This window comes from Labeo rohita, chromosome 11 (genome assembly GCF_022985175.1).
Source record: "Labeo rohita strain BAU-BD-2019 chromosome 11, IGBB_LRoh.1.0, whole genome shotgun sequence".
NCBI lineage: Eukaryota > Metazoa > Chordata > Actinopteri > Cypriniformes > Cyprinidae > Labeo > Labeo rohita.
Genome location: NC_066879.1, coordinates 15,043,085 through 15,058,148, shown reverse-complemented (window position 1 = coordinate 15,058,148; position 15,064 = coordinate 15,043,085). Strand labels below are relative to the sequence as shown.

General features: G+C 31.8%; 1 protein-coding gene across 4 annotated transcripts in view; it reads left to right on the top strand.

Moving 5' to 3' along the window:
• iffo2b (intermediate filament family orphan 2b) overlaps positions 1–15,064 on the top strand; it is a 41,164-nt gene that overhangs the window by 17,287 nt on the left and 8,813 nt on the right. For 2 of the 4 annotated variants that reach the window (XM_051123289.1, XM_051123288.1), the window contains exons 2-4: positions 9,546–9,606; positions 13,090–13,185; positions 14,873–14,932. In XM_051123289.1, the coding sequence (XP_050979246.1) occupies positions 9,546–9,606; positions 13,090–13,185; positions 14,873–14,932 (217 nt within the window). The remainder of the gene's footprint in view (positions 1–9,545; positions 9,607–13,089; positions 13,186–14,872; positions 14,933–15,064) is intronic. The other 2 variants (XM_051123291.1, XM_051123290.1) reach the window with 1 other exon arrangement.

The following is a 15,064-nucleotide window of genomic DNA, read 5'->3' as shown; positions in this document are numbered from 1 at the left end:
TCAACATGTCATATCAGTAAGCAACCATCCAACAACACTTGTAACCATCTATTAATGCCCTAGCAACTCTCCAGAACATCTTAGCAACCACATATGAGTGCCACAACACAATGTCTTTCATGCAAGAAATAAATCTTAATATTTCTGCTATAAAAGTAAGAGTAGTTTACAAGTGTGCACTTCTGAATTCAGCAACAGAAACTTCAACACGGCAAAATAAAAGCACGGTTTAACATACGTTAATATGCTTAACTTGTACAGTAGAATGTACATCTCAAAGTAGTAGTAGTAATAATAATAATAATAATAATAATAATACAGCTTATTAAAACTTTTTTAAAGGACATTATTAAAATGTTTAAAGGAAAGATTTTTTTATTTAAACAAACCAAAAAAATTCTAAAAAATTCTAAAAATAATAAAAAAATAATAATAAGAAGAAGAAGAAGAAGAATTATTACAATTTAACATTTTAATTAAGTGGTTTCAGTGCCTTAATTTGATTACTGCTAAATAAATAAAATATAAAAAAAAATAAAACACTGAATCCAGAAAAATTAAAACAGAATGTCTAAAAAAAAAAAAATGAAGCACACTTCATAGGACATTATTGTTGTTTCAGTTTCAGTATATTGTTTGTTGTTGTTTTCAATTAATTAGACATTCTTTCTTATTATTAAAATTTAACTAAACTACAAAAATGCAATCCAGAAAAATCTAAACAGAAAACACTGAATTTCTGCAAATAAATGAATAACATTATGATATTTATAATGAATAAAACGCATTGTTAAAAATGTAATAAATTATTAAATTAAGTTGTATAAATTAAATTGATTACATCCTTTCTAGTTATTAAAATGTAAAACATTCAAAGAAAGTAAAACCAAAAACAGAATTTCTGAAAATAAATAAATAAATAAAACAATAATGAAAATTAAAAATATAATAAATTAGTAAATTTAAGCTGTATAAATTAAATTAAAATTCATTTAATTAAATCATTCAAAGAAATTAAAACAGAATTTCTGAAATAAAAAATTAATAATAAACAAAACACATTTGGTAGGGCACTATTATTGTTACAAATGTAATAAATTATTGAATTATTAAGCTGTATGAATAAAATTGATTACACCCTTTCTGGTTATTAAAATGTAATTAAACTAATAAAACAGAATCTAGTAAATTTTAAATGGAACAAAAAAGGAAAATAATAATAATAATTTGTAATAAAAAGAAACACATTTCATAATACACTATAATTGTTTAAAATTTAATAATAACTTAATAATTTTATCATTTAAGTATAAATTAAATTGATTACATCCTTTTTAATTATTAAAATTTAATGAAACCATTAAAGTAGAATCCAGAAAAATTAAAACAGAGAATACTGAATTTCTCAAGATAAAATGAATAAATACATACATTAATAAATATATAAAATATATTTAAATTGATTACATCCTTTTTGATTATTAAAATGTAATTAAACAATTAAAATAGAATCTAGAAAAATTAAAAAACGAAAAACAGAATTTCTGAAAAAAAGAAAAAATGACAATTAAAAAACATAAGGCAGTATTATTGTTAAAAAATATAATAAAATTTAACATTATTAAGTTGTAAAAATTAAATTGATTACATCCTTTTTATTAATAAAATTTAAGAGATTTTACAGCGCCACGCTTGCTCTTGCACATCTCTTCTGGAGGACAGTATGATCAGTCTGAAATATTTGCTCACAACATGCTATAAACCCACACAGCGAAGACTCTGGAGCCTGTCACGAAGGGACCAGAGAACGTGCCAGGGAAACAGCATTAGTAATAAATCACAGCATGTGATCGTGTGTGTGTAATTTATGAGTTTGATTAGGCTGGTGTGAATGAGCGCAGAAGGATCTGTTCTGTCCTGTACATCTCAGGTTAATCACACAGACCCTGAACTCACAAACAAACACGTCACTGATTTCCTGCATTGCCTTGCACTTTTATATCTGCACATGCAGCAGTATTTCAGCTGAGATTGATCACTGGTCAACACACGTTTGATTAAATTGAGATCTGTGTCACAGACAAAAAAGGTGAGGGAACAGGTTGCTCTCTTTGAAGCGTTTAGGCTGCACATGTTGTGCTCACATCTAAGGCATTTTCAGGTCTGTAGAGCTATAAAACTGGAAGACTCTTAACGGCTTTTATAGCCATGAGACCTCTATAGATGCAAACAGCTCGCCATAAACATTTTCCCTCTCGTATACAAGATATTAGCATATGCTTCTGTCATTTTTGCATATACAGGAAGAAACAAGTCCTCCTGGGAAGTTAATGTTTATGAGTTTGGGAATTGCATTTTTCCTCCTCTCTTTTTACTTTACAGTTTTAAAGAGCCAATATGAAGAAAAAAGTGGCAAATGATGTGTATTTTATTAGTTTTGTGCTGCCATAGAGAATCTTGGGAAATGTAGCTTGGTCATACGAGTCTGTCTCCTCATAAAATGGCGAAAGTCATATTTTCTGGGAAGTTTTAACACTAGTCTTTTTAAACAGTACTCAAATTGCATGCAAAATAAAAAACGCTGACAATATTTGCAATTACAACTTCTTATAAATAAAAACAACATAAAATTTCATTTGTTTGTAGTATAAACAAGGTCATATATCAACTCCAAAAACGCTTAAGTAAGTAAATAAACAAATACAGGCCTAATTGAATACATTAATTAAAATTAATGACTTTTTTTAATACATATATATTTAATTAAATTTTATACTTCTTAAATTTTGTTTATTTGTAGTATAAATCAAGGTCATAAATCATTGACTGAACTCCAAAAACACTCAAATAAACAAAGAAATAAAAGTCTAATATTAATCAATTAATTAAAATTAATGAATTATTTTTCTTAATATATTCTTAATTATTATTCTTAGAATAATATATTCTTGTAATACATTTTCTATATACAGTATATATATATATATATATATATATATATATATAGTTTTTATAATTAATAAAAATATATAAATTTATATATATATATATATATATATATGTATGTATGTATGTATAATTTATATATTTTTAATTAAATATAAAAAATATAATTATTTAAAAAACAACAGAGAGAGAGAGAAAAAAAAATATATTTAATTAAAATACAGAAAATTTCATTCATTTGTAGTATAAACACGGTCATAAATCAGTGACTGAACTCCAAAAACACTCAAATAATTAAGTAAATAAATAAATACAGGCCTAACTTTAATCAATTAATTAAAACTGATTAATAATTGTTTTTAATAATTATGATATATATTAATAATTATAATAAGATACAAGATATAATTTTTGTATGCAATTAAAATATAAACATAAACATCTTAAATTTCATTCATTTGTAGTATAAACAAGGTCATAAATCATTGACTGAACACCAAAAACACTCAAATAAATAAATAAATAAATACATTAATGAATAAAGCAATGAATTAAATGCTTGTTCCACAACTATATTTTAACCGTATTCATATTTTTTGACTTTTGCAATAAACAGATTTATGCTGATTCTAAACAATTAATATAATCAAATAAAATCAAATGCAAACAGTTATTAATAAACTATGCCAAGATTTTTTTCAGTGCTGAACTCACACCCGTTTCATTTATTCATGACTGACAAATACGCATCACATTAAGTTTATTAATCTGTTTATGTTAAAATGCATACATTTTAATCTTAATCATAAATATTTTTAGGAGCTGTGAGGTGAACTGGTGAGTTTTTGTGACTGAATCATTTGCGCAGTGCTTGATGGGTCTTGTTTATAAGGCATGTGGTCATCAGTAGCCAGATATGTGTGACTTTCTCATCTGTTAACATCTGTCCTTGTAAGGTCTATATTAGCCTGTCAAACAAACAGTAAACCGGTCCAGCTGTCCTTATGGGGAGTGAACTTAGTCCTCTTGTTGTCATTCCTAAGATTAGGTTAGATTAAGTGTTTGCTGGATTAAAATCACCACTCAACAGTTGTTCTGGAAAAGTGAAAGTGATTTTCCTTTACCAATGAGAGGAACATATTTTGTTTTTAAATAGCCTGTAGTTTACACAAACGCCTGCCAAAAACATGACCTGCTTCTTGCTACTGCTGTGTGTTTAGTTCATGGTCAGAAGCAAAGACTACATTTTAAACACTAATGTTTTGTACGGGTTTTAAAAGAAGACTTTTATGCTTAATAAAGGTGACATTTTGACCAAAAATACAGTAAAAACAGTACAATTGTGAAATATTATTACAATTTAAAATAAGTATTTTCTATGTTAATATATTGTAAAATCTAATTTATTCCTGTAATTAAAAGCTGTATTTTCAGCATTATTACTCCAGTCTGCAGTGTCACATGATCCTTCAGAAATCATGCTAATATGCTGGTTTGCTACATAAGCAGCATTTATGATTATTATCAATGTTGAAAACAGTTCAGCTACTTAATACTGGACTAAAAGCCACAAAACTCTAATTCTGGAAATTAAATACCTCATATGATGAGTAATACCTAGATCCTGATGGCAGACTATTTTTGCTGCAGCAACACTGCAGTTTCTGCCTGTGGGGGAAAAATAAAGCTTTATATAAATATAAACTGAATACTGATACATATCAAATATATCTGAAATCTGATCTGCATGTCTTTTCATGTTCAGATCTGTTAAACATAATTACTATGTGAAAATATGAAAATGCATATTTTGAAATATTCATGAGCTGAAATGATGTATTCTACTGAGAGGAAGATTCTGTGTATGCTCTGCAAATGTCCAGACTGTCCATTGTTATCAGACTGTGTCCTTCTGTCCTCTGCATCACTGCTAACGCCACCCTGCATCCAGCAGGAAGTGATGCTGTGTGGTGTGCTGTGATTGGCTGATGCGGCTGATGAACTCCAGTGACCTGCAGAGCTCTGCAGCAGCAGCAGTGTGATTCACGCACCAGCACTTTAGGAACAGCGTTCAATCAGCATCAGTCCAGACACACACAGACAGAGAGAGAGAGAGAGAGAGAGAGAGAGAGAGAGAGAGAGAGAGAGAGAGAATACAGTGACCAGCAGCAGCTTCACATATCTGACCGTATGGAGGGTTAGCAGGTTATTGGGTTACAACGAGGGATGGATGGATGGATGATCGAAGAATGAAATGGATATATGAATATAACAACAGATACATGGGTAGATGGATGAATTAGATGGACAGAGTAACAAATGTTTCAATGGGTAGACAAAATGATAGATGGATGAATGAATGAATTAATAGATAGATAAATTATTAGACAGATGGATCAATTGGTATATAAATGATGGATGGATAGAACAATAGATAGATGGATAGATGAACAGAATGATAGAATGAAGGGATGGATGGATGGATGGATGGATGGAACAATAGACAGAATAACAGAGATGGATAGATGACAGAATGTTGGATGGATGAAACAATAGATAGATGGATAGATGAACAGAATGATAGAATGATGGATGGATGGATGGATGATGGAACAATAGACAGAACGACAGAAAGATGGATAGATGACAGAATGTTGGATGGATGGATGAATAGCATCATAGAACGATGGATGATGGATAAATAGAACACATAGATGGATGGATGGAATCATAGATCGTATGGATGGATGGATTGATGGAACAATAGACAGAACAACAGAAAGATGAATAGAATCATAAAATGGATGGACGGATAGAATCGCAGAACGATGGACGGATGGTTGGTTGGATGGATGGATGAATAGAATCAAAGAACGATGGATGGATGGATGGATGGATGGATGGATGAGTAGAATCAAAGAACAACGGATGGATGGATGGATGGATGGACAGAATCATAGAATGATGGACAGATGGATGGATAGATGAAATGCATAGAATCATAGAAGGATGGATGATGGATGGATGGATGATCAGAATCACAGAACGATGGATGGATGAACAGAATCATAAAATGATGGATGGATAGAATCAGAGCGATAGATGGACAGACAGACGGACGGATGGATAGATAGATGAACAGAATGCTAGATGGATGGAGAGAGCATTAGATGGATGGATGGATGGATGGATGGATGGATGTTTAGAAGGATAGATGAACAGATAAAATGCTGGATGGATGAACAGAACAATAGAGTGATGGATAGACAGATGATGAACAGAATCATAGAACGATGAATGATGATGGATAGAACAATAGAATGATGGATGGATGGATAGATGTATAAATAGAATCACAAAACGATGGATGATGGATGGATGATCAAACATAATCATAGAACGATGATGGATGGATGCATTTGACAGAAGAATAGATAGAAGGATAAAAAATGCTAGGTGGATGGATGGATAGATGAATAGATAAATACAACAGAGATAGATAGATAAATGGCAGAATGATGGATGGATGTTGGATAAATGGATACAGTGATAGAAGTATGGATGGATGGAATCACAGAATGATGGATGGATGGGTGAACGAACAGAATCATAGAATGATGATTGATGGATTTGATAGAAGAATAGATAGAAAAATAAATTACAGAACAATAGATAGAACAACAGAGAGATGGATAGATGATGGAATGATAGACTGATGGATAGAGCAATAGATGGATGGATTAGATGGATAGAACAATAGATAGATGAACAGATAAAATCTATCTATCTTTCTATCTGTCTATCCTCCATTCATTGTTAGATAGATAGATAGATGGCAGTGTATATAATGTATCTGACTGTAGAGTTTGTAGTTTACAGCTGTGGACATCTGTGATCTTTTCACTGTGTGTTTTGCTCATTTTTCAGAGGTTTCCCTGGACGTAAGTGTGTATTGTCTGCCAGTTTCTGTAGCAACAGGAAAGCAAAGGTCTGCGGTGTGTTTTGTGATGGCATTTGATTCACTGAAGTGTCTTTTATGCATGCTTGCACGTGTATGTGTGTGTATCTTAAGGGCAGTTTCCAGTTCACTCACTTGAGATCCTCAAGTGCCCTAATTAGTATGCTGACATCACACGGCCCTGTGTCTTTTATAGACCCGTGTCTCATTCAGCAGCACTGCGGAGTGACTGTGTACTGTTTACCTCACCGTAGTAACGGTGAAGCGGCTCAGAGCCGGCCGTAAATGTGATCGAGCGCTTCATCTGCTCAATGCGCTATTTTGGTAATGACCTCAAGCGTCGCCGTAGCAACAGGCGGTGATGCTTCAGAAATGATCTGATTGTCTGAGGAAAGATTCCCTCCGGCGCACAGAGCTGAACTGCATTTATGTTTGCACGTTTGATTAACTGCCTCTTTACATCTGTCAGTCATCGTTTGCAAGCTGGATGCAGCAGCTGCATGTATATAAGTAATGGTTTTAGTGCTTTCAGAAGCACTTCTCTGGGTTGTGGTTTCTCGTTCCTGGTTTTAATTTACTTTACAGGTTGTTATGAACTGAACAGAGTCCACATAATGCATAATAACCTAACCTTGTTATATTCTATAGTGTGTCTGCTTATACACACACACACACAAATTCCAAATCAATTAAGCATCAAATAAAAATAAGTTCATTTCTGTTCTATTTCATGTGATCTGTAATACGAATAAGTTCAAAAATCTATAAATAATCAATCCCTTAAGTCCACTCTTTGGTCTAGTTGTCCTGGTTTTCCTCTGTCAGTCAGAGCACAGTATTGGGTTACGGATCCGCCCCATCCCAGACGCCTCGGGGTGGGTGCACAGACTACAGACGCCATAGGAGCACAGGCAAGGGTTTACCGGAGGATTCCTGAGCTTAGTGATCAATAAGAGCTAAGGAACAGAGATGATGAGCCTTTGTGCACATATGAACTCAATGTGAACCATTTGCATAGCTATAACTGGGCACGACTGTTTTCAAATTACACTTTAAGATGAATAATGACATGGTTGCCTATTTAGAGCTTAAATTTACATCATTAATTCTTATATTTTCTTCTTTATCACTCTGAGTCAGCATTGAAACAATGTGTTTTGCATAAAGCGCTATAGAAATTAAGGTGACTTGACTGTAAAGTGTGTTGTTAAGTGCAGCATCTAATCTAGCAAACATGTTTCTAATAAACCCGGCATTGTATTTTATGAATATTGTTGACTTTGTGATAAGAGCATATGTTAATTGCATAAATATAAATGATGCAATGATTTATTGCTTTGAGTCATTTGTTTTAATGCAATTACCCCACATGGCATGCATAAGTAAATAAATAATGGCCAAAGTAGACCAGTATAAAGATTTTAAATGTTTTAAAGGGATCTCTTCTGCTCACCAAACCTGCATTTATTTGATTCAAAGTAAAGCAAAACATTAAAATATTTTTACTGTTTGAAATAACTGTTTTCTATTTGAATATATTTTAAAATGTAATTGATTCTGTGATTTCAAAGCTGGATTTTTAGCATCGTTACTCCAGGCACATGATCGTTCAGAAATCATTCTAATATTCTGATTTGCTGCTCAAAAAAAAAAAGATTATAATTATAATGTTGAAAAAAGCTGAGTAGAATTTTTTCAGGTTTCCTTGATAAATAGAAAGTTCAGAAGAACAGCATTTATCTGAAATATAAAAATGTTTTGTAACATTTCTTTCTTTGTAACATCATCACTTTTGATCAATTTAAAGTATCCTTGCTAAATAAAAGTATTAATTTCTAAAATTTATCCCCCACAAATATATATGTATGTGTGTATATATATATATATATATATATATATATAATTTTTTTTTTTTTTTTTTTGGAATGGTATAGTGTAGAATGTTACAAAAGCGTTATAGATAAATGCTGATCTTCCTTTTATTCTTAAAAAAAATCCTGAAAAAAAATTTACTCAACTGTTTTTAATATTGATAATAATAATGATAAAAAAAAAAAAAACGTTTTTGAGCAGCAGATCAGCATATTAGAATGATTTCTGAAGGATCATGTGACACTATAGACTGGAGTAATGATGCTGAAAATTCAGATTTGCATCACAGGAATAAATGATATTTTAAAATATATTCAAATAGCAAGCAGTTACTTTAAATGTTAAAAATATTTCAAAATTGAACTGATTTTGCTGTACTTTGGATGAAATAAAAAGCAGAAGAGATTTCTTTAAAAAACAAAAAAAATCTTACTGTTCAAAAACTTTTGACTGGTAGTGTATATTTAAAAATATATATTTTTGTGCTGTATGTGACATAATGTGAATCTGTTTTTGCACTGATGCCAGACCTCTTCATTTGTTATGAATTATCTGATCTTGTGGTTTGAGGTCATCAACCTCCAGAAAGTAAAGTGCTTTTTATTTGTGTTTAAGTATTTATATTTTGGATTCTTCACCAAAGGTGGCTTTGAGACCGCTGCAACAACAGGAAAGCTGTCATTAAATAATATTATTGTGCACCGTTGGCATGATATAAAATGACTCATAGCGTGATGTAAAACTCAAAGGTGTGTCTCGTGTGTTGCAGATGGGAGGAGGAGCTGTCGAGAAGAGAACAGATGGAGGCGATGGTGCAGACGCTGCAGGAGGTGAGCTCACCTGCACAACAGCCGTCTAGACTTGCTCACTGTGATACTAATTACATTTACCATCTAAATGACGTGGGTTTCTCACTTTACGACCTTGTAGCTGAAACCTTTGACATGAGCGCCCACATCCACATATCATCATGCAGGGGAACACCTTGTAATTATTCAGTTAGACAGGGTTGTATTAAATGGAGACTTTGAAAGACATATCCTTTTTCCAATACGGAAAAAAATATATTTTTCTGGTCAAAATATATGTGGAAAAAATATTTTCTTAAAGGGATAGTTCACCTGAAAATGAAAATTCTGTCATCATTAATTCTACCCTCATGCATTCCAAACCTGTATGTGTTGAACACAAAAGATGTTTTGAAGATGTGTAACCAAACACACAACCAAACCAAAAATAGTATGGTAATACACAAATTACACACATTCTCCAAAATATTTTCTTTTGTGTTCAACAAAAGAAAGACACTCATTTAGGTTTGGAATAAGTAGAAGATGAGTAAAAGATGACGGAATACTCATTTTTAGGTGAATTATCCCTGTAAGAAAATATTTTTTCAAATTTAAAATGTATTTACAAAGTTGTTTAAACCTTTAAAGGCTAAAATATATTAGAAAACATACTTTTAAGGGCAATGTAAAAACTTGAATCTAAAAATACATTATGACACAAAATATATTTTTTATATGTATTTTGGACAATGTTTTCATATATATATATATATATACTCTACCAGTCAAAAGTTTTTGAACAGTAGGATTTTTAATGTTTTTAAAGAAGTCTCTTCTGCTCACCAAGCCTGCATTTATTTGATCCAAAGTACAGCAAGAACAGTAAAACTTGTAAATATTTTACAATTTAAAATAAATGTTTTTTTTTTATTTTAATATATTTTAAAATGTAATTTATTCCTGTGATCAAAGCTACATTATTTTCAGCATCATTACTCCAGTCTTCAGTGTCACATGATTTAATATGCTGCTTTGCTGCTCAAGAAACATTTTATTATTATTTTTATTATTATTATTATCAATATTTAAAACAGTTGCATACTTTTTTTTGTTTGTTTTAAGTGTATTTTTTTAAAAAAATTAAGAATTTACATAAACTAATATATATATAAAATGATCACAAAATATATGAGGAAATACACAACATACCTAAAGGGGCAAAAAAACACATTTTAGGTGAATGCAAAACATATTTGTAAAAAATGATTAAAATGCATTAGAAAATATATTAGAAAACATACTTAAAGGGGCTATAAAATACATTTTGAATGAATGCATGTCCAAAGTATTTTGGACAAACTAAATATATAAAAACATATTTAAAAAATTGGCTAGAAAAAAACATTTTAACATTTATATTAATAATGTATTGTTTGGCCTTTTTTTTTTTTTTTTTTTTTTTGTAGAATTAGACAATTTTGCTTTATGGGTTCTTATATGTTTCTTCTAAAGTCTTAGAAGAGATTTCAAAAATGTCTGTGCTCAGATTAATTAAAGTCTGCAATCAAACATCAGAGATTTGAAATTTTTATTAAAGTTGAAATAATAATCAACTGCATAGCAACTGCATTAAGCTCTTTTATTTTTAAAAGATAAAATTAAATCTGGCGTTCCTCGAAATGACCTTTATACATTTTTGATATTTGTGAGTATGCATGTCATCATACTAAAATACATGATGAGCAACTTCTCACACATGTCATCTGAGTAAATATAAATGACTGTGTGTGTGACCTCGAACAATGTGGGTCAGGGCTGTAAATGGGATTCGTTTAAGAGTTCGGGTGTTTAAATATGTCCGCGTGGCCCAGTGCCGCATCCATGTCAGTCTGAAACTCCCACATTCCCCCAGAAACGCGCTGCAGGTGTGAGATTGGTCCTCTGCTGATGCAGCGGGAAAATCAATAAACGGCTGCATCTGTGTTTGTGCTGGATTATGGGTCAGCAAAACCGCCGAGGAGAAAAACGTCCCCAGAGAGCCCAAACATGCTCAGAGCCCGCTTTTTAAATTCTGCCCTGAGGTCGTATGGATTTCCTCTCCAACCTTCAGCGCCGCCGCTGTGGGGATTTCATTAGACTGGAGAGTGTGTGTCGTGTTCAGGCTGGGTTATTGTGCCGCACTGGCATTACGGCGTTTAACATGAAGATGTGTCTGTAAAATTTATGAATAAAGTCAAGGTCTAGAATATCAGGTGTAAGCTTTCTGTCAAGTCTGTTTCGTGTTATTTCATAAGAATCTTCCTAAAAATAAATGTGACTCTGGACCACAAAACCAGTCACCAGTTTTTAAACTGAGATTTATATATTAATAATAAATACGCTGTTCATTGATGTATAGTTTGTTAGGATAGGACAATATTTGGCTGAGATACAACTATTAGAAAATCTGGAATCTAAGGGTGAAAAAATCAAAATATTGAGAAAGTCGCTTTTAAAGTTGTCAAAAATATATATTTACGGTAGGAAATTTACAAAATATCATCATGGAACATGATCCTTACTTAATATCCTAATGATTTTTGGCATAAAAGAAAAATCGATGATTTTGACCCAAACAATGTATTTTTGGCTATTGCTACAAATACACCGTGCTACTTAAGACTGGTTTTGTGCCAAAGAGTCACAAATTGGGCACTGGTGAAGTATAATTTAATGTATGTTTTAAAAAATCTGATTTTTATTACAGCCACCATTTAAATGTTAATATTTCAACAAATAAGTGGAGTAGAAACATAACTATATTATTGATTAATTAATTATTAAATATTCTTTATTTTTGGTTTTGGTTTTTGGCTAAATGATTTCTGTGCATCACTAATTTAATTTAAATAAATGTATGAATTATAAAATAAATAATTGAATATTGAATAATTAAATATGCACAAATTGATATATTTTATGTAAATGTAAACTACCATTCAAATTTTATTTTATTTATTTATTTATTTTTTTTGAAAATTAACATTTTAATAATTAAGGAATTAAGTGACAGTAAATATATTTATTTTGAAATTTCTATTTATTAGAGAATGTTTCTTGAGCAGCACATCAGCATATTAGAATGATTTCTAAAGGATGATGTGACTGAAGACTGGAGTAATGATGCTGAAAAATGCAGCTTTGGATCACAGGAATAAATTATATTTTATAATATATTCACATAGAAAACTCTGATTTAAAATTAAAATAATATTTTACAATTTTACTGTTTTTACTGTATTTTTGATCAAATAAATGCAGCCTTGGTGAGCAAAAGAGACTTCTTTCTAATACTAGTGTAGTACCACTTTTAATGTTTGTCAGCTGAGCTTTTTTTTGCTGTAGTTACATGGTACCAACTAACTAGACCAAACTTAACAGCTAAACCCTGACCGCCTAAGTAAAGTGTAATCACATACAGACTCTTTGTCGATTTGTGTGTTCATGTGTTTTTTTCTTACATTTGTGTTTCTGCGTCTTCAGAATGTAAACGAATCCGAAGCCATTCAGGATGAGTTGAACGAGAAAGTGGAAAGACTGAAAGCTGAACTGGTGGTCTTCAAGAGCCTCATGAGCGATGTGAGTGTTTCCATATTTAGAGAACAAAAAATATCAATTTTTTAACATGGGACATTTCCTTCAGAGACAACATAGTAAAAAAATGTTTGTATTCATTCTGTGTTTGTAAAGATCAGTGTAATTATATTGTTTTATCACATCATCAGATCACAACATATGAATGTGTCTGAAAAAGTTAAAAAATATATGTGATCATTATGCATTTGTGAAGATCAGTATAATTATATTGTTATTACATCACCGGATCACAACGTAAGAATGTGTTTTCAATCCAAAGATAAACAAAAAATATATATATTTGTAGCTAAATTTAAGCATTACTAAGCATTATGTGTTCATGAAGATCAGTATAATTATATTATCATATCATCACATCACAACATAAGAATGTGTTTTCAGTCAATGGATCATGGATGATGTTTTTATCATATTTGACCTTTTTATTACTCAGCTCTTTAATAGTTAACCCAAAAATGAAATGCTATTAATTTACTCACCCTCAGACCATCTAAGGTGTATGTGACTTATTTCTTCAGTAGGACAGTAAAGAAGCTTGTAGCTGAAACCGTGGGCCTCCTTGATTCAATCATTCTGTTTTCAAAAATAAAAAAGCATATAAAGAAGCAAAAAATTAATACCCGTGTCTCCTGACAATATAAGGTCTTATGAAACAAAACGATCGGTCTGTGCAAGAAACCGAACATTATTTACAACATTATTACCTGTAATCCAAAGCCTCGGGCGAACGGTTCAGAGTGATGTCCGGTTCGCGAACGAATGATTCTTTTGAACCGGTTCTGTGAACTAGTCGAACCAATTCGCGGCTCGAGCAGCACAAATCTACAAGTTACTCTACAATCAAAACTCACTTTCAGACGCCTGAGAGTCACTCAGAATTGAAATTAGACTAAATTCCGGCAAATATGATTCTGTGATGAATGAACTCGTTCAGTGCTCCAGTTCCGCCGAACGGAGAAAACGGTTCCGACTCGGAGTCGGACCGAAGGCTCCTGTGATCTGCGCATGCGTGAACCGAGCACTTGAATGAAAGAAAATGAAAGTTTTACATTTCTTTATGTAAAAAGAGAGATTATTAAGACTAGTTTATTCACTTTAAATGCTTTCGATATGTAAAACATCGGTTTAACATCTTTATTGAGTGTTTTAAAAATACGTTACGTCTTCGCGTGATTATGTAAACAAACCGGTGAATTGTTATTTGAACCAGAAACGAGTCTGAAAGAACCAGGGTGAGTAAATTTAACAGCTTCATTTTGTTTTGTGTGTTTTTGAATGATCCCTTTATTCCAAAGTAGACACTATGGCTGGTTATTTTCCATGACTTGTGTTTTACGACAGCCAAGAAACTCGCTCGACCTTATTTGGCTCTTTTCCCCTTCGGCGGAAACACTGAGCTGAGACAATACACACACAAACAGAATCTCATTGTCGTTATATCATTATAACATACACGCCTTCGATTCTCACCGGCTGAGGAATGAATAAACCGTTTATGCAAATGTCATCTGAATTTACGGGTTAATGTTTAGAGTTACTCATCTTCGCTTTCGGATTGCCGAATCTGTCAGCCAGTCATTTACACCGAGTGTCACCGTGTGAGGGTGAAAATCATAAATAGTTTAGGAGTCATAAAAGCTGTGAACTGAAATGGCTATTTATTATAAAGGCTGGCGGACGACACCGCTGTAAAGCTGTAGAAAACCGGAGGAAAATCCTGGACCTGAAAGTAAGAGACAATGCAAGACGTGGTCTGTAAAAGCCTTGAGTGGACTGAATTTAATGAAGGAAAACAATTGCCCTGGTTTTTAATTTGCATCCGTTTCGATGGAAGCTCATTTCCGCCATGGAATAAAAATTA